This window comes from Rutilus rutilus, assembly GCF_951802725.1.
Source record: "Rutilus rutilus genome assembly, chromosome: 18".
Taxonomy (NCBI): Eukaryota; Metazoa; Chordata; class Actinopteri; order Cypriniformes; family Leuciscidae; genus Rutilus; species Rutilus rutilus.
The window spans coordinates 24,277,426-24,295,682 of NC_140231.1; the positions used below are offsets into that span (position 1 = coordinate 24,277,426).

At 36.3% G+C, this 18,257-nt stretch overlaps 1 protein-coding gene across 2 annotated transcripts in view; it reads left to right on the top strand.

Moving 5' to 3' along the window:
• The first annotated feature begins 221 nt into the window (after nucleotides 1-221).
• sfswap (splicing factor SWAP) overlaps nucleotides 222-18,257 on the top strand; it is an 88,764-nt gene continuing 70,728 nt past the window's right edge. The window contains exons 1-7 of one of the 2 annotated variants that reach the window (XM_084386740.1): nucleotides 222-584; nucleotides 2,306-2,469; nucleotides 6,942-7,073; nucleotides 8,950-9,029; nucleotides 10,905-11,130; nucleotides 11,503-11,606; nucleotides 14,510-14,660. In XM_084386740.1, coding sequence (XP_084242866.1) covers nucleotides 391-584; nucleotides 2,306-2,469; nucleotides 6,942-7,073; nucleotides 8,950-9,029; nucleotides 10,905-11,130; nucleotides 11,503-11,606; nucleotides 14,510-14,660 — 1,051 coding nt within the window. In that variant the 5' untranslated portion in view covers nucleotides 222-390. Of the gene's footprint in view, nucleotides 585-1,684; nucleotides 1,825-2,305; nucleotides 2,470-6,941; nucleotides 7,074-8,949; nucleotides 9,030-10,904; nucleotides 11,131-11,502; nucleotides 11,607-14,509; nucleotides 14,661-18,257 lie in introns of those variants that run through there. The other variant, XM_084386741.1, reaches the window with a different exon arrangement.

The following is an 18,257-nucleotide window of genomic DNA, read 5'->3' on the forward strand; positions in this document are numbered from 1 at the left end:
GCACAAGTTTAGCGTGGGTCAAATATACGCCTTCATTTTCACTTTAACGGTGACATTTTCGTCTTGATTGGGAATGATATCCATCTTTCCTATCTTAGCGCATACCAAACATGTTAAAATATTATAGAATAACCACATATCATTTACAAATGTATTTACAAACTAAAACGGCAGCACTGTATTCGGTTTAACGAAACACAATTTAACGAATCTGCAACTCTGAAACGCAAAGTCTTCAACACGCCATATTTGTTTCAGCAGTGTGTTGATATGTGTTGGAGCAATTGCTAGCTGATATATATTATCCCACTTCTCTCACCTTTAAAGAAATGGTTATACATTTCTAAAAGTCTATCGCTTATTTTGCGTGTCTAGCGGATATTATCTGGAATGTACCGGCGCGGGGGGAGCAAGAAGGATCACAATAAAGCGGCTAAGGAGCAGAGCGACAGTAGCAAGTATGCGGAGCTGCTGGTGTTCGGCTACGCCTGTAAGCTGTTCCGGGACGATGAGAGGGCCAGCTACCACGAGCAGGGCAAACACCTTATCCCATGGATGGGGGACAAGAACATCATGATCGATAGGTCGGTTAAACAAACCTAATGGGAATCATTACTTAACCAACTTAATGTCTTCCAAAGGGACCTCGGATGTATTGTTGTTTTGCAGCACAGGAGGAGCTGATGGCATTGTGTGATGTTTACATGGCCAAACGTGAATAAAAGGAACTTGACAATGACAGATCTAAGATAACTTGCTTGGATTGTGATTATTTTTTGTAAGCTCAATGCAATGACAGAACTGTCAAATGGATTCAACAAGAACTTTAAACCAGCCTAAGATGGTTTGCTGGTCTTAACTGGTTTAAGTTGGTCTTCCAGCATGGCCAAGATGGTCATTAGCTGGTCTTCTGGCCAAGCTGGTTCTCAGCTTGTCTCCCAGCCTGCCAGCTAAAAAAGTGTCCAGACGCCTTTAAAACCATCTGAGAGACCAGCTAACCAGCTCAGGCTGGTTTAAGATGTTGTTTTTTCTCTGTAGGGTTAGGGGAAATTTAAAATCCGAGGCAGAGTCCTTACTCACCTGGCGCCCTCAATTATATAATTTAAAATTATAAAAGTCACATTGACTAGTTAAGTCTAAATGACTATCTATTTAATTATTTGGTGGTTAGAATAATTGAATTACATAACCTTTTGTACTGGTCATGTGAAGCCTCTGCTTCTTAACACTTAGTGAATTTGCTGTGGTCACATTTGTTGCATTTATACGATTAAATGAAAATCACAGCAAATTCACGTAAGATAAGCCTGCTACTGTAAATAAGTCCGTGCATTAAGGTGGTTCTCACATATGATGTGATCTATGAATGGAATCCCATTATATGAATTCTGTCTTTGTGCATAGATCCAAATAAGTCTAACGTTGTTCTTTTGCAGGAAGTACTTTTAACAAGTAGTCAGTCAAATATTGTGTTCTTTATCTGTTTTCTCTCTTCCTCAACACTTTTTCCAGTTCAGCTGCAGACGTTTTTTTTTAAAAACGAGAAAATTGGTAATGAGCCAGGAGTGTGTTGAAACGCAGCGGGTTGCATTGAGCCACCTTAATCTGCATGGATCTGTTTCTTGTTTCCAATGTGTATGTGTGTGTCTCTCTATCACGTAATGCAGAACTTATTTCCTCAGCAATTAAGGCTAAGGGGTCCCTCCAGGCCCCGATTGCCACCTCATCGCCCACTTCTCTCTTTTGCCGAAGAAACTGGAACTGAGAAGTGGAATACAGGAGCGAGCGCAGGAAAATTTCCTCCATATGGGTTCTTACGGATAGGTATTTATGTGCTCGGGCTTGTGTGGATGTACTTCTTTTGCAGTAAATGTAGGAATGATGATGGCAGTTGTCTCAATAAGTCTCAGTTGTCTGACAAGGGTACAAGTTGGAATGGTTTGTTGAACCATGTAAGGTAAGAAGAGAGTTGTTGTTTGCGTTTTATTTTTATCTATTCGCCTGTTGCGTCTTTTTATGGTTTTAGTGAAGAATTAGATGGATTTAATAAGTTTATCATGCAAGTGCACTCACCTGTTGAGCCGTATGCCCTATGGAGTGCATCATATAGGCCATCTGCCTTTTGCTGCCCAGGCATCTCCTCATGCAAACCTTGTAAGCAAAGTAGAATTTTGAAAGAAAACCATATATGTGAATATACAAACAAAAGGCTTTACTTTTAGGGTTCTCCAGTGTGGTGAGTATTTGTTGTATGTAATCCAATGTTAAATTCCTCTCACCTTTAACCACATGATTCGTATTGCAGGTACGATGGCCGTGGTCATTTACATGATCTTTCGGAATATGACGCAGGCTCGTGGAATCACGACTACCAGCTGTCTGAGGAGGAGGCCAGGATAGAGGCTCTGTGTGATGAGGAGAGGTACCTGGCGATGCACACCGATCTACTGGAAGAGGAGGCCAGACAAGGTAAACGCACAGCGATCTATGAGCTCAGTCAATTTTTATGTATAATTCAAACCTGTGAAGTTCATGTCAGCTTGAGTGCAGTGTTTATTTATTTCTACACAGCTTAATGCTTTTTTGTATTTCTAAGTCAGTGGCAACTGGTTTAGGATGCGTTTGGGCATTGTTTACTGTGGTTTATTTGAAACAATTATAGTTTTCTTAATGCATTTTTCAAAAAGATTTTAACAATCATTTTCAGTTTTCTTCAAAAATATTTTTTGTAAAAATACTGAATAGCATTTTCACTAGCGGTTTCAGACTTTTGGACCTCACTTAAACCCAATTAAACGCATCTTTTATGTTTTTCTTCACCCTGTGAGGGTTTTTTTTCCATTGGGATGCATATATAAAAGTAGAAAAGCATGAAGAGACCTTTTTATAGCAGCACTTAAAAAACAAACAAACAAAATTATAACCTTTTCAGTTGGAAATAATAAATCTAGCTTGTTTCGTCTAAGTGGACAACCAGCACTCAACCAGTAAATCATGCTTTTCATGGTTTTTGACTTGTACAGTCAGACTTTATGCATTCCTCTAATATCTTTTTGATTGTATTACGTTTCAAGAATAGTGAAAGGTACTTGGTTAGGATTGTTTGTGTGAAGAGCGTTAAACTGACATGGTTTGTATTTTAGAATAAATAAAATAAGTTGTGTTGCAGAATGTGAAAGTGTTCTTGTTGGGTTATACTAGGTCACCAGACTGGCTCCTGGTTTTGTTTTTATGTGTTTGTTAAAGCTTGTTCTGGAATGTTTATGTTCAAGAATGTTGTTCAAAATCAAGTTTGTCACTTTGATTGATTGTCAAGATTGACACCCAGCAATTAAACTGTTAATTCAATGAAGTTAATTAATGTAACACCTAGCTCGATGCCACAATTTGGGTTCCGGTACGATGTCAAAATCTAATACCTTGTTACCGATACTAAATCGATACCATAGGGAACAAATAACCAGCCTCAAAAAAGAACTGAATTGAAAATAATCTTATTAAGAACACTGTATGACACTGTAAGCCTGTTTATCGGTCCAAAGGGCAGACTCTCCAATAATACGGGTGAAGGTTTTTGCGCGTTACTGTCTTTCCTTTTATGCAACACAACAAGATTAAATGAAATGCATTTTCTCATATGTATTTCCTCGTTATTTCATCTGACTCCATAAATGAAAAAGGTTTTAATGATATCTGAGCATCATTAAAAGTGAGCAAATGTTTGATTATTCTTTTTATCTCTTTAAGTATATTTTACCCGTTTCAGATTAGGAAACTATGACGCTCAGAGGTCCTCACGTCTTCTGTTTAACACGGGTCTCACGATCACAAACTCGTCAGTTTTCGGTCACTAAACAGAGGTAATTGGCTATATACCTGAGATCGGTCACATTCACGTTTACACAATCAAAGATACTTTGGTATAGCCCCCATGGAATTGCATACACTTGAATTTAACTTATTTACTTCAGGCAGAGGTATGGCCACTATTACAGATATAAGTCGACCAACATTACTTCTCTTATAATAGCTTTGGATTGGCCATGCTGTGGTTTCCCACGTACACTTATCTAAAGTAACATTAAATTAAAACAGAGGTAAGACACACACAAATTTAGATTGGTCAAGCAGCATTTGCTCTTCTAAATGGAAATTCACTTCTTGTCTTTGCAAACCAAGTACACTTGAATCGGTGCCAAATATTAGTCGTCACTAATCTGACGCAAAACTTGTGGGAACATACGAATCCGTTTAATCTACTTGGGGAAACAATTTCAGAGTTATTACCAATTACCAGTCGCACTGATACATTTCAAATGATACCAAACATGTGTAATGTGTACTGTATGATAATTATTCACATTAAACCATATAGATTATTGGGTAAATTTTGGTGATCTCAGCATGAGAGAGAAGGAATGGGGGAAGAGGGAAAGAGATGTAGATTAGGATGATTCTGAGGTGAGACTTGCGTCTCGAATGGTGCACAAGAGCGAGTTCAAATGTTAATTTCCTTCGTTTTCTCAGAGAGTTGCCCTCTCTTCCAGTTCTTCCAGTTTCTCCAGTCTTACAACACTCTGCAGTAACAAATGTGAAGCTTGTTTTCAAGCATAAATATAAGAACAACGTAATACCACTTCTCATTGCTCCATACTAGTAAAACTGAAGTGATACAATTAAAATAGTACTTGTTATTATTGAAGTACTATTATTGAATTGTACAAAATGTGCAGTCTTCCTACAAAAAGTAGCACATTACATATAGAACAAGTGGCAGACCTAGTTTGCATTTAGCTACACTCAAAGACTTGATGCACAGATCTATATTGACATACAGTAACAGATTGTTGCCATAGTTACCACTGTCAATCATCACAGTTTCGGATTCAATCCCGCATTTAAATAAGGCTGTCATTTCAGAAACTTTGCAATGGGCAGTTAGCAGCATGATGCATGCATATTGTATACAAAAAGCAAGCAAAGAGAGCTCCCAGTACAATCACTGAATCTCAGTGCTCTTAAACCCGTTTTAATCGATGAAGCTGACAACACTGCACAGTGAATCTCTTATTTACATTGTGATGTTTTTTTTTAATATAATGAAATGATTCACAAACTTGCAGAACTCCATGAGCTCGCTCTAAACAAATATACAAATGTTTTTATGTGATGAGCAGCCGGTTTCTCATCAGTTTGGACAAGACTGTCATAAAGCGATGGACTTCGGAACAGCAGCGTATCAAGTACCAAAATGAGCAAAGTCATGATGATGATTGTACCATTTGAAATATAATATACTGATATTTTTCAGTACCGGTATGATTAACACAAGACGCATCAAATATGTGTTATGTGAAAACAATAAGCTATATATTACTTTGGATGTACTGAAATTCATCCAAAAATATCATAAAACTTTATGTATGTGTATGTATAAGCTCTTTTCCAAGTCACTTTTTAAAGCTGAAACGATCTTTTTTTTTTTTTTTTTTATCACTTCTGTTGGAATGTTTATAAACATTTTCAGAATGTTGTTTGGTAACTAGTTAGTCTTCGGGCTATGCTGATGAGTCAAGTGGAGCTAGTATTATAGCACATTATAATAACTTGGTATATGCATCACAAGGTTCAAAAGTCACAAATGATGTTCCTTAGCTCAATTCGCAGTTTAACCATCTTTAAACAGAGGTGTGCAGTAAGTGGGAGTGAATTATGATGTCCTTTGCTGATGGTGTTTGCCCTTCGGGGGAGACCCAACCTCATTAAACTTTTATCAATCCGTCTACATTAACATCCTATAAACTGTAATAAAGCATTTTGATAGTTTAATATTGGACTGTCCTTTTGCTCAATTGCAGTTTTGGTAGTTGTGATTCTGTAGTGAAATCGTTAAAGGTGAGAAGAAACTGTGGCTGTTTGGATGTGCAGCTTGGTATGAATATATGTTTCTTTGTAGACTGTGTTCTTTCAGCTATGCATGAGAATCAATACAGTTTCTGTGCTGCATTTGCAGTAAAAAGTTGGCTATGGATCAGGTTTTCTCAACTCCAGGCCTGGGGAATGTGAAACCAGAATGTTTTAGATGTCTCACTAATTAAATCAGTTTCTTTGTGTGAAGACATGAAGCAAAACCAAAACGTTACATGATGTCAACAAGATCCGACCCTAAAAACATGTAATACGCATGCACGTGACGACTTCGTTTTCACAAATTTGCATTTTTTAAGTTTACAAAAGACAATAACAGTATTGTTTTAAAAACTTGCACTTTGAAACCAGTTTTCAAAAGTTTGCGTTTTCAGGCCCCCAAAACGCCGTTGTCGTGTAAAATTATTCCGTTTTTAGTTTTAAAAAAGTGTAATGTAAACGGCCCCTAAATATTATAGTGATGACATTTTTTTAATATGTATAAATATTATAAACGATAACATTATACATTTAATAAAATGGTTCAGCAAAATGAAAGAACTCATTACAATGCAAGTGAGTGAAAGTTTATTGCTAATTGACAAGTCGCAGTAAAGACATTTTATAATGTTACAAAAGATTTCTGTTTCAAATAAATGCTGTTCTTTTGAACTTTCTATTCATCAAAAAATCCTGAAAAGAAATTATCATGGTTTTCACAAAAATATCAAGTAGCACAACGGTTTTCAACATTGATAAGAAATGTTTCTTGAGCAACAAAGTTGCATATTAGAATGATTTCTGAAAAACGATGTGACACTGAAGTAATGGCTCCTGAAAATTCAGCTTTACTAAACTATTTTCTATCTAAATTAAGGCAAATAATGAATTGTTGGATCAGTGTTTTAGTCCCAACATTAGAATGTTCAAACTTTGAGGCAATGCGAATCAGCCGTAAGATTGTGGTGAACATTGCAATTCATTCAGAAGTTAAGTTGAGTTTTGTTCATGAGAATCTTTTGTTCTGTTTGCAGAGGAGGAGTATAAAAGGCTGAGCGAAGCATTGGCCGATGAAGGCACCTACAGCGCAGTGGCCTTCCGTTACAGTGCGGACTACTACGACCCCTCCCAGCCCACTGAGGAAGAGGAGGCCAACAGAGAAGCAGGTGGGATCCGTACAAGTCTAGAAACCACACAACTTCAAAAACCACATACTTACTTTGAACTGCTGCTCGAGGAGCAGCTGAACTGCCTAAGGAGATTCAGTTTCTGTGACAAGTTTCTGTTCTTCTCAGACATACTTTAGCCTACAAACTTCAAAATGCTCCGGGATGAAATGAGGCCATTTCCTTTAGGTCAAATAAGTATGGTTTTTGAGCCTCAAGGCACTGAAAAGCTCAAAGCTTTTTTTAAAGAAAATGAGTGTGACAAGCAGTGGATATGCAGAGACTGTTAATGACCAGCAAGGTCCAGCGGTTCAGCACTAAAGAGTTTTAGCATTACTGCTTTATAAACACTGAAGCCTAGAATTAGTTTGAGTCCTCAAAGCTCGTCTCGAGCGGAAATTTGGTGACAAATAAGATTCTAAAACAAACCGCAATCACCCTTGATGCTTTCGTAATCCTCATTCATACCTGCTTGCAACAGTACTCTGTAGATAACAAGACACAGTCCTTATCCACACACACACTCAACTAGTGTCATTGATTTCTTTTTCTCACTGTGACAATGAAGAATTCATCATTTTTGTAGGAGCTGAACTGGAAGCCAGACAGCATCCTCCCCCCTCCCCTCATCAGAGTAAGATTGTTTGCGATTGTCAGCCTCAGACATCGCGGCCCACAGTCCTTTACCGTCTTGATATTGCCCTCAAAATTGGAAAGTAATTTTTCAATGTCGCAAGCTGTAATCTGATCGGCTGGCTTTACACAACTTCCAAAAATAAGGGCCCACAGGATTTTTTTTTTTTTATCAGTTCACTTGGAAATAAAGTCATGTTTACAAGGTACCAGTGCCTAGTTGCAAGAAATTCTAAAGTGAATTTTTTTAAAATAAATGTATTTGTAATTGTAGTGGAATATTACTAGAGGAGTTCTTAACTTAAAGTTTTGAGCATCTAGGTGCGTGTTTATAGAACAAGCCCTTGTGAAGGTTAAATAATTTAGTTGATTTGCCAGTTTAATGGCGTCTTATATTAGAAATATATTAGAATTTTTGTTTAAGGAATTTAGAAGCAAGATAACTTGATATCCATGAGCAGAGCAGCATTTTTTTTTTTTTTTTTGCTAATAAAACACTAATTCTCCAGTGTTTTCTGTTTAAAGAAATGCCCTGTTTTAATGGCAGTCTATAATAATTATGGTATAATCTAAACATAAAAACAAAAGAAATTGTATCCAGTCATTTACATGTCGTTCTGATGTTCTCATTGTGCGGGTGGCTCTTGGCCAAAATAATCTGCACTGTTGACCAGACCTTATGCCGTTTACTCAAAGATATAGCTTTGTGAGACTATGTGAGATGCTTCAATTGCTAGGTTGTCTTTTGTAATCACCTACGTAAAAAAGTTAAGTCCACATGACAACTGACTATTTGTTGGAAAGGTTTAGAAAGGCTGTTTGATTTGTTAATGTGCCACTTGTAACAACTAAATTTATCTCCCACAATATCTTTGGCTCTTGCACATTATTGCACCAGCAATGTATTTCCATCTCGAGCCTCCATTTCCTTTCACACTGAATTCAGCATAAAATTTTAATTTGGTCTTTACCTGTCCTGGCCAATTCATGGAGGCCGAGGGTTGAAGAGTGCACGGAGGCAGCAGCGGTAAACGGAGATGACGGGGTTTGTGGTCTCTCAGAAAGTTGGAGTAACTCAAAATGAAACTTAAAGAGCCTCCAGTTCTTACTTAAAGAAGATTCATAGTTGCATGTGTTTTTTCCTCCCCCTCTTGCACCTCTGATTATTTTGTGCTTCTTCTGCCTTGTCGATCTAATTTTGTGGGTTCATTCTGTTTTTTCCTCACCTTTGCCCTTCTCTCAGATCAAGAGCAGGCAGAGGAAGAGAGTGAGGAGCCGTTTGTGGCGCCCCCTGGTCTCCTCATCCCTCCAGATGTAGAGCTGGTAAATAAATTATGAACCATACCTATTTTGCAAAGTTTACTTGGGGATTCAGCAATTCTGAGACCAAAATAATTATTTTCTTGTTATGGCCTTTAATAGATAAATGGCCTATGGCTTTTCTGTACTATTATGTCTAAATAAATTAAACTTCAACAATACAACACCAAAAACTAAAATAATTTTTTGTTAAATGTTATAAGTGAATTTTAGCGTCACAATATTATACTGTACAGCATGAAAATGGATATTCATTTGGAGATTTGCTAAAGATTTAGCATATAGCATTATTGTTAAAAGTGTTTTTAAAAATGAACTTTTAAGTGATTTTAAATGCTACAACAAGTGAATTTAGGCATCACAGTGTTATAACGTACAGCATGAAATGGATATTCATGTATAGATTTGATCAATATTACGTATAGTTGGTAAATTATTAATTTTTTACATTAAAATTGGGGAAATATCCAGTAAAATATAGGCTATTAAATACTAAAATGATTTATTTAATAATTTATATAATTATAATGACGATGCAGATAAATTAAGTAAAATAAAAGTCTAATATTTGCCGATAATCAATATTTTGTGCATTCCTACTTATAATCACCATTACCTACATTACTTACTTTGATTAAATATGTACTTGATTTGGTTTTCTGTTGTTGGATGTCTGTTAACTTAAACCGAAAATGTGTAGCTTTGCACTCGGAAAGAGGCCATTTATGACTATCTAGCAAATAAAGACTTTATTCTGTTCTTTTCTATTTAGAAGATTGTGATTTGATTCGAGCTATAAAGATCTTCCTTTGTATAACCTGTGCGCATGGTGGGATGCTAACATCAATATGGGCTTTTATTACTGCAGGATCCCTCGTTTCAAAGCCACATGTAATCACTTATTTTTTTACTGTCCTTATAGCTGAAAGAAAGTTGATCCAACCAAATTATTCTTCTATAAAAGCTCTAATGCCCCTCCTTTATCCTCTTCAACCAAGGATTTGCCAGCACTTTCCCAGCAAGGCCTACTGGAAACATAGCAACATAAATACTTATCCATCCAGTGAGCCACTTGTTGTGATAACAACAACCCTAACCTGCTCTTTCTTTGTTGGTGGGAGTGATATTCATCTCAAGGTTGAAATATAAGTGGAAGCCTTCAGTTTCTTAGGCTTGAAAACCCCAATTAGTTTCAAGTCTGCGTGGTTCTTTGACGGAGCCTTGTGAATTATTAATCTTCAGCTGCTCTGATTACCTTGCTTATTGTACAGCACATAGCTTGAAGCAACAAAAGAATCCGTTTTTGAAGACAAACGTTGGGTTGTTTATCTTCAAATTAGCAAGTCATTATTTGACTCTCTTGGTCTCTGGGGCTTTGAAAGCAATAGATTCTCTGTTTACCTGGACATTGGAGCCAAAATACAGCCCTTTGAAAAGTTCTCATGCAATATTCATACTTCCCTCTAATGAAGGATGTGTGTCATTTTCACAACTCTGACACTATTGGAACCATTTGTCATTTAAAATATGGCATTGCCATTAATCAGTTCAGCACATGAATATGATTTTGTCTGCAGCTTGAAAGATTTGTGACTATTTTAAATCTGTGTGAGTAGCTGGAAATGAATTAATGACGTCCCTGGTTAGATTCATGGAAGCGCCGGCCCACACTCACACATCAATTGTTTGTTTGTTGAACTGCAGTATATAGAAAATCTTGCGCCTGAAGTCATTAATGAGAAATGTTCTTTACTAGTTTTTCCCTATACAAATTTTCTAATTAATCTTTATATATTTTTTTATAATGGCATATATTCTCTTATAAGCTTTTTCAGAATTTCAGTCTTGTTCACCCCATTTCTTTGCCATTTATTTCAGCCTGCGACCACCAAGACGCATGCTATTATTGAGCGCACCGCCAACTTCGTATGCAAGCAAGGGGCCCAATTTGAAATTGTGCTGAAGGCAAAGCAGTCTGGGAACTCCCAGTTTGATTTCCTGCGGTTCGACCACTACCTGAACCCTTACTACAAACACATTTTACGAGCTATGAAGGAGGGGAGATACACACCGGCCTCAGAGGGCAAGCATGACCAGCAACAGGGTAAGTTTTTCATGTGTTACAGTTTATTTTAAGCATTTGTTGAAGTCAACCAGAAATTCTGACCCCTTATATTTATACACATTGTCCTTTCCCCCCCCCACAATTCATTGGTGCGTATCATTATAAACAAACCAAAAAACCTAACCGACCCCAAACTTTTGAACCATTATACAAATGAAATGGGTTGCGAATTCAGTTTGATATTGACTTAAATTAATGAATTTCATTTGTCTGGGTGCATTTCTCTCATTTTGTAAATATAAGAAAAATTAACAAGAGTCAATTGTTTTTAAAATAACAAACAGATCTGAACAAATGTGAAATTTCTGAAGTCAGTTTAATAACCCAAACAATTGGTCCTTTTTAAAACAGAATCAAAGTCAGATGATTCTGATGATGATGATGGGGATGGAAACTACCTGCACCCGAGTTTGTTTGCATCAAAGAAGTGTTCTCGTCTGGAGGAAATAATCAAGGTATGACTTCAAACATACCCAGTGCTGCTTAGAAATATTAATACATGCTTTTGACATTTTCAAACTGATTATGTACCTTGCATCAAATATTGTAAAATGCATGTTCATAACTAAAACAGCAATGCCATGCAATTTAGCCCTTTGCTATGCACACTGTGCTTAAACACATTTATTTGCACTCAGTTAACCCAGTTAAATAGGTGGTTACCATTATTTTCTAATTTAATTGATAAGTGTTGAAAGCCATACATGTCAAAATTAGTGTCAGATTGCTCTTAAGTTGTTGTATTTTTTGGCAGAACTGGGCCTGATATGAAAGCATCTGACATCAAAGTGTTCCCTTTTTATATATTTGTTCAAATAAGGATATCTCATCAGATGGTTATAGCTTTGAGTTCTTCATCTAATATTCTGTATGTTTAATCTGAGATGCTCTGTCATTTTTAGAGAGTGGCACAGAGAGTCATTGGAGATAAAAGCTTGTAAAATAAACTGATGTTGTCTGATTTGGTTTCCTAATAGAAGTCTTCAGCTCTTTACTTGATGGTATAAGTTGGCTTTTCAATCATGAACTTTAACTTTTTCAATACTTGTCTAATTTATTTAAAGGAGCTCACTTATGGTTATTACAGTCAAATACTGCCAGACTTGTCAGAAATGAAAAAACTAAGTTTTCTGCTGCTAAAGGAAGAGTGACTGTTGAACATTCATCTCAGGTCTTATGCTTGAGATCCCTCGGTGTGTCATGTTTTTCTGTGGCTTAGTCAACCTGTGTGTTCTGGTTCTTCCAGAATATGGGATTAATGCCACTCACATGTTATGGTGGATTGATAACTTAATAGCAGCTCAGGTCACTAGTCATGCATTCTTAGGGGCCGTTTTCAACCAAAAATGACACGACACCTTATTCAACTAAAAACTGAAAACGTATGCGTTTTGGCCATTCATTTACACGACAGCGGCATTTTGAATATTGGATTTAAAGTGCAAGATTTTGAAAGCGGTACTGTTATTGTCTCTGTGTTAACAAAAAAAATTGTGATTTTGTGAAAACGGTGACACCATGCGCATGCATATTACATGTTTAGTCTATAATAGTGTTTCTTTACAAAGTGGCATTGTCAACTACTGGCCTGGCAGCATACTACAGCGTGTTTAGTCGTTTTTGCGGATTCCGCACGAACGGGGATCGTTTTGACAACACTGTCGTCTGTATGCGAAAAATGTTAAGGAAAAACTTTTCTGTTTTAGTACATCGTTAATCACAAAAGCAGCATTATTAAGTTTGCTGGGCATTTGAAAATAATAAATTGCACACATTGCTAAATATTGCTTACTATAATCACATTTATGCAATGTAATTACATTTATTTAAATTTATGTAATGAAATTATAGTTATATAGAAGTTGTCATAATGTTATATAATGTAATTCACATTAAAAGTTATAGCATCTACATTTGTTAGGTTTATTATGTTTTTAATTAGTAATACATTTTACAGCTGTAATGAAATTCCAGGACAGCTATAAATTCAGAAACAGACTTGCTGGAAAAATGATGGAAAATGGTGGTTTGTTTATGATTTTCACCTCATTTAAAATTATGCGTCCAAGACTATCACAAATCATTCTCACAATTTCCACAAGACCTCATTTATGTTAGCCAGCTAAACTTCCTTGACGTATTTAAATCATCAGAGGTTGCTCTAGGAATGTTCAATCCATCACAGCAAACTAGATGTTTAGTTTTTGTAAGGCATAAAAACATAAGATCAACAAACTTTTTGCCTTCAGTAGCTTTGCCTTATAGCTTTATCTTATATGTATTATTATAATTTTTCTCCTTTCTCTTATATATTTTTTTTTTGTCTGTATGTTTGGAAATATAAAAAATGGAGGCAATTTCGTACTCACAGGTTAGAACCTTTTACCCAGAGAGCTCATTTATTGGAAGCTTGAAATATGAGCCTTTGAGGAATCATTTCTGCTTGTGTGATCAGTATTCAAGAGCTCACACTTGTAAGATAGCACCTCTAGTGGTGAAAAGTAGTACTGCAGATTCAGCTGAAAAAGCTTGTGTTGAAGGAATGGTTCAGGCAAAAATGAAAATTCTGTCATTGTTTACTCACCCTCCTGTTGTTTCTTAAAATATATGTTTGTTATTCAGTGAGCAACAGGCAAGCAAACTGGATTTTTAAGATGCTTTGTCATAATTCGGTGCAGACATGTGTAGAGACTAGACAGAAAATGCACTGGAAGAAAAAGCTGTCTGCATCAGTTGAACAGTACTTAAAAGGTCACCTCCTTAGAGGACAGACGGGATTCCAGTAAAGTGCGTGTTCAGCACTTTGTCTAAAAAGAAGTGGTCTCGCAGGGTTGGGAAAGGATCCGTTCATGCAGGACTGCAACAAGCAGAACTGATGACAGCGTTCAAAAGTCTATAAAGCATGGAGTGACATCCAGTGGCAGGAAGTACAGAGGAGAGACGAGTGCAGACTTGAAATTTTTGGTTAATATGGACGTCCCAGTATGTTAGACATCTTTTTCTTACATTATTAGACTGGCTACCTTAATACACAATTGGAGCGGTGTCTCGCGTCACGTGGACAGGGAAAATAATGAAATGCAGTCAAACTCTGCAAGAATTTTGAAAGGATCTGCCACAGAGCCACCTGAAATAACTACAAAACAATGTGCTCCAGTGAATTGCTTCCAAGGGGAAACACAAAATACTGGCTAGGTTTATAACCAGATTTGTTGACTTAACTCAATTGTATGGTTACACGCAAATAAATCTTTTCTGGTTTGTTTAAACAGCTTTACACACGTTTTCGGGGTGAGAAATATATACATATTGAGGAAAGTAGCGCACAGCCCATTGACCATGTTTTCATGTGTCATAGCCTCTGCAGGTCATTGATCCAGATCACCCGTTGGCAGCACTCGTTCGAAAAGCCAAACAGGAGAATAATGGTGCTGTGGCGATAGCGGCCAAAGCAGAGGAAGAGCATCAGCCGCCGGCAGTAGCAACACAGATGGAATACAGCTCCGACCGTGAGTATGATGCCACATCAACATCTATATGGTTAAACAAAAGGAACAGCTTTTAAAAAGTTACAAGAGCTTTTGGCTTCACAATTAATTCAAATAAATACAAAATCATGATATGCATTTATTATTAATAATAATAACTAGGGGTATAACAATATATCGCAATGCAAAAACGCAAAATGCAACAATATGTATCGTGGATGGTGACAATCTGTATTGAGTATAGGTCACCCAAAATGAAAATTACTGTGTGAGTATCAGTACTACATTAAACTACTATATATAATGTTATATAATGTATAATAATGCAATGAGGGAATATTTGTGGTTCCTGATAATGGCAAAATGTCTTATGTTACCAGTAAAAAGTGGCTTTTACATTATTTTAAATATATCTAGTCAGTGACAGAGTGCAAGCATATTCGTTTAAAGTAATTATGTATTTTCAGCTTCAGAATCATAAATATTTGTATTCTGATGTCATCATTTTACTAAAGCGCTATATACAAATATTTATCTGCCTCATATAATGTTAGTGATTTTGTTTGTTCTATTGAAAGAACAGATTTGTGTTTTAACACATGGTGAACATAAATGGACTTGACATTTGCAGTGTGCTTAGACGTACAATGCACCATAAAGCTTGACACAAACTGAACCTGCAGCATGATAGAGTTCTGTTTGTCTTTTTTGAATGTGGTCGGGAGTACTTGGCATGACTCATTCTGATGAAAAAGACGTATTTCTTCTTGAGATGAGCCATTAATGGAAGTGGACTACAATGTCAGCTCTTTAAAGATTGTGGCAAATCATTAACATCTTGAATTCATTTTAGGATGATCGATTTTCAGGGCATCCTTGAGTGAACATGGCAATGAAGCTGACCTTCCAATGCGAGCAAAGTTCATTAAATGAAGTTGTAAAGCAGGCAGACTTGCCCTCCTTATCTTCAGTCAGTTCTAATTCAACAACTTTACAACTTTAAAGGCAGTTTTTCTTTCACCACTTGAATTGATTCTCACTACATCCTCAGATTTTTGCAGCTGTTGTGCAATGGATCACAGACATGTCAGTTGTGCGTGTGATTTCAGTGGCGAAACAAAAGCACTCAAATTGGTCTATAAGTTTGTCAGTAATAACATCTGCTCCTAATGAGTGAGTTTTTAAGCGGTCTGATCCACAGATGCGTGCTTTCTGTTCGCGCTGCCAAAATGAGTGCACCTGATGCTCAAAAAGCAATTTTAGAAGCAAACCAAAAAGTAATCAGTGGTCATTTGGAATAATATTGAATTTGCTTGATATTGCAGCACTTGCTTGCAGTGTAGAACACGTTATGCGGCAGTCGAGCAACGTCAAACTATGACTTACTATTATAATAATCAACAGGGCACTGACACAAATAAGAGATTTGTGCAATGTGGATAGAATTGCTCATTATAATGAGAAAGGAACATTTTTGTTGCATCTGTTTTTATTTAAATCTATTAAAAAAACAAATAGCTGTTTTGTTTTTGCTGTTGCCAAGAGGACATGTGAAGTTGAAGTTTGATTTACTGATAAAACAGCAATGAATTCATTTAGTAACACTGTTCTCAGCTTGTTTTGAATGTGCCTGAATGTGCATGATGTCAAATGTATTTGAATGTGTATTTTATTTTTATAGAATTATTTTAGTACTACTACATAGGATTGTAGTGTTTATTACTGTTTTGAATTAGCTTTTAATTTTTAGATTTTTAGTTTTAGTAATTTTTTGTGCTTTTGTCATTTGTATTAATATTAATTATTATTATTGATTATTAATTATTTTATATTTAAATCAATTTATATTTCTTTTTAATTCTTTTAATTCTTTATTATTATTATTATTATTATTATAAGTTATTATTATTATAAGTAATTATTATTATTATTATTATTATATTATTATAATATATATATACACTGCCGTTCACAAGTTTGGGGTCGCTAAGATTTCTAATGTTTTTAAAAGAGTCTCTTCTGCTCACCAAAGCTGTGTTTATTTGATTAAAAATACAGTAAAAATTGTGAAACATTATTCCAGTGTAAATCAGCTGTTTTCTATGTGAATATATATAATGTCAGCAGCCATGTCACCCTGTAGCCCAAGACTGGTTGCCCACTGAAGCTAAGCAGGGCTGAGCCTGGTTAGTACCTGGATGGGAGACCTCCTGAGAAAACCAGGTTGCTGCTGGAAGAGGTGTTAGTGAGGCCAGCAGGGGGTGCTCACCCTGTGGTCTGTGTGGGTCCTAATGCCCCAGTATAGTGACGGGGACACTATACTGTCAAAGAGCACCGTCCTTCGGATGAGACGTTAAACCGAGGTCCTGACTCTCTGTGGTCATTAAAAAATCCCAGGATGTCTTTCGAAAGAGTAGGGGTGTAACCCCGGCATCCTGGCCAAATTTGCCCAGTGGCCTCTGTCCATCATGGCCTCCTAATCATCCCCATATACTGATTGGCTTCGTCTCTGTCTCCTCTCCACCAGTAAGCTGGTGTGTGGTGGGCGTTCTGGCGCAATATGGCTGCCGTCGCATCATCCAGGTGGATGCTGCACATTGGTGGTGGTTGAGGAGATTGCCCCTTCTATGTAAAGCGCTTTGAGTGCCAAGAAAAGCGCTATATAAATGTAATGAATTATTATTATTATTATTATAATATATAGTAAAGTGTAATTTATTCCTGTGATCAAAGCAGAATTTTCAGCATCATTACTCCAGTCTTCAGTGTCACATGATCTTTCAGAAGTCATTCTAATATGATGATTTGATGATCAAGAAACATTTATGATTATTATCAGTGTTGAAAACAGTTCAGATTTCTGTGGAAACCGTCATACATTTTATTTCTCAGGATTCTTTGATGAATAGAAAGTTCAAAAGAACAACATTTATTTGAAATAGAATCTTTTGTAACATTATAAATGTCTTTACTGTCATTTTTGTTCAATTTAATGTGTCCTTGATGAATAAAAGTATTCATTTCTTTAACTTCTTTCCAAAAAAAAAAAAAAATCTTACTGACCCCAAACTTTTGAACCGTATATGTATATATGTGTGTGTGTATGTATATATGTGTGTGTATATGTATACATGTGTGTGTGTATATGTATATTTGTGTGTGTGTGTGTGTGTGTGTGTGTGTGTGTGTGTGTGTGTGTGTGTGTGTGTGTGTGTGTGTGTGTGTGTGTGTGTGTGTGTGTGTGTGTGTGTGTGTGTGTGTGTGTGTGTGTGTGTGTGTGTGTGTGTGTGTGTGTGTGTGTGTGTGTGTGTGTATATTTTTTATTATTTATTTATGACAGTTCTATTTCAATTAATGAAGTTTTAGTTGGTTTTAGTTTTAGTTAAAGGGATAGTTCATTAATTCTTTCTTCTGCTGAACAAAAGATGATATTTTGAAGAATGTTAGAAGCCAAACAGTTGATGTACCCCATTCACTTCCGTAGTATTTTGTTTCCATACTATGGAAGTCAATGGGGCCCACCAACTGTTTAGTTACCCTTATTGTTCAGCAGAGGAAGGAATTTCATGCAGGTTTGGAACAACTTGAGGGTGAGTAAATGATGACAGAATATTCATT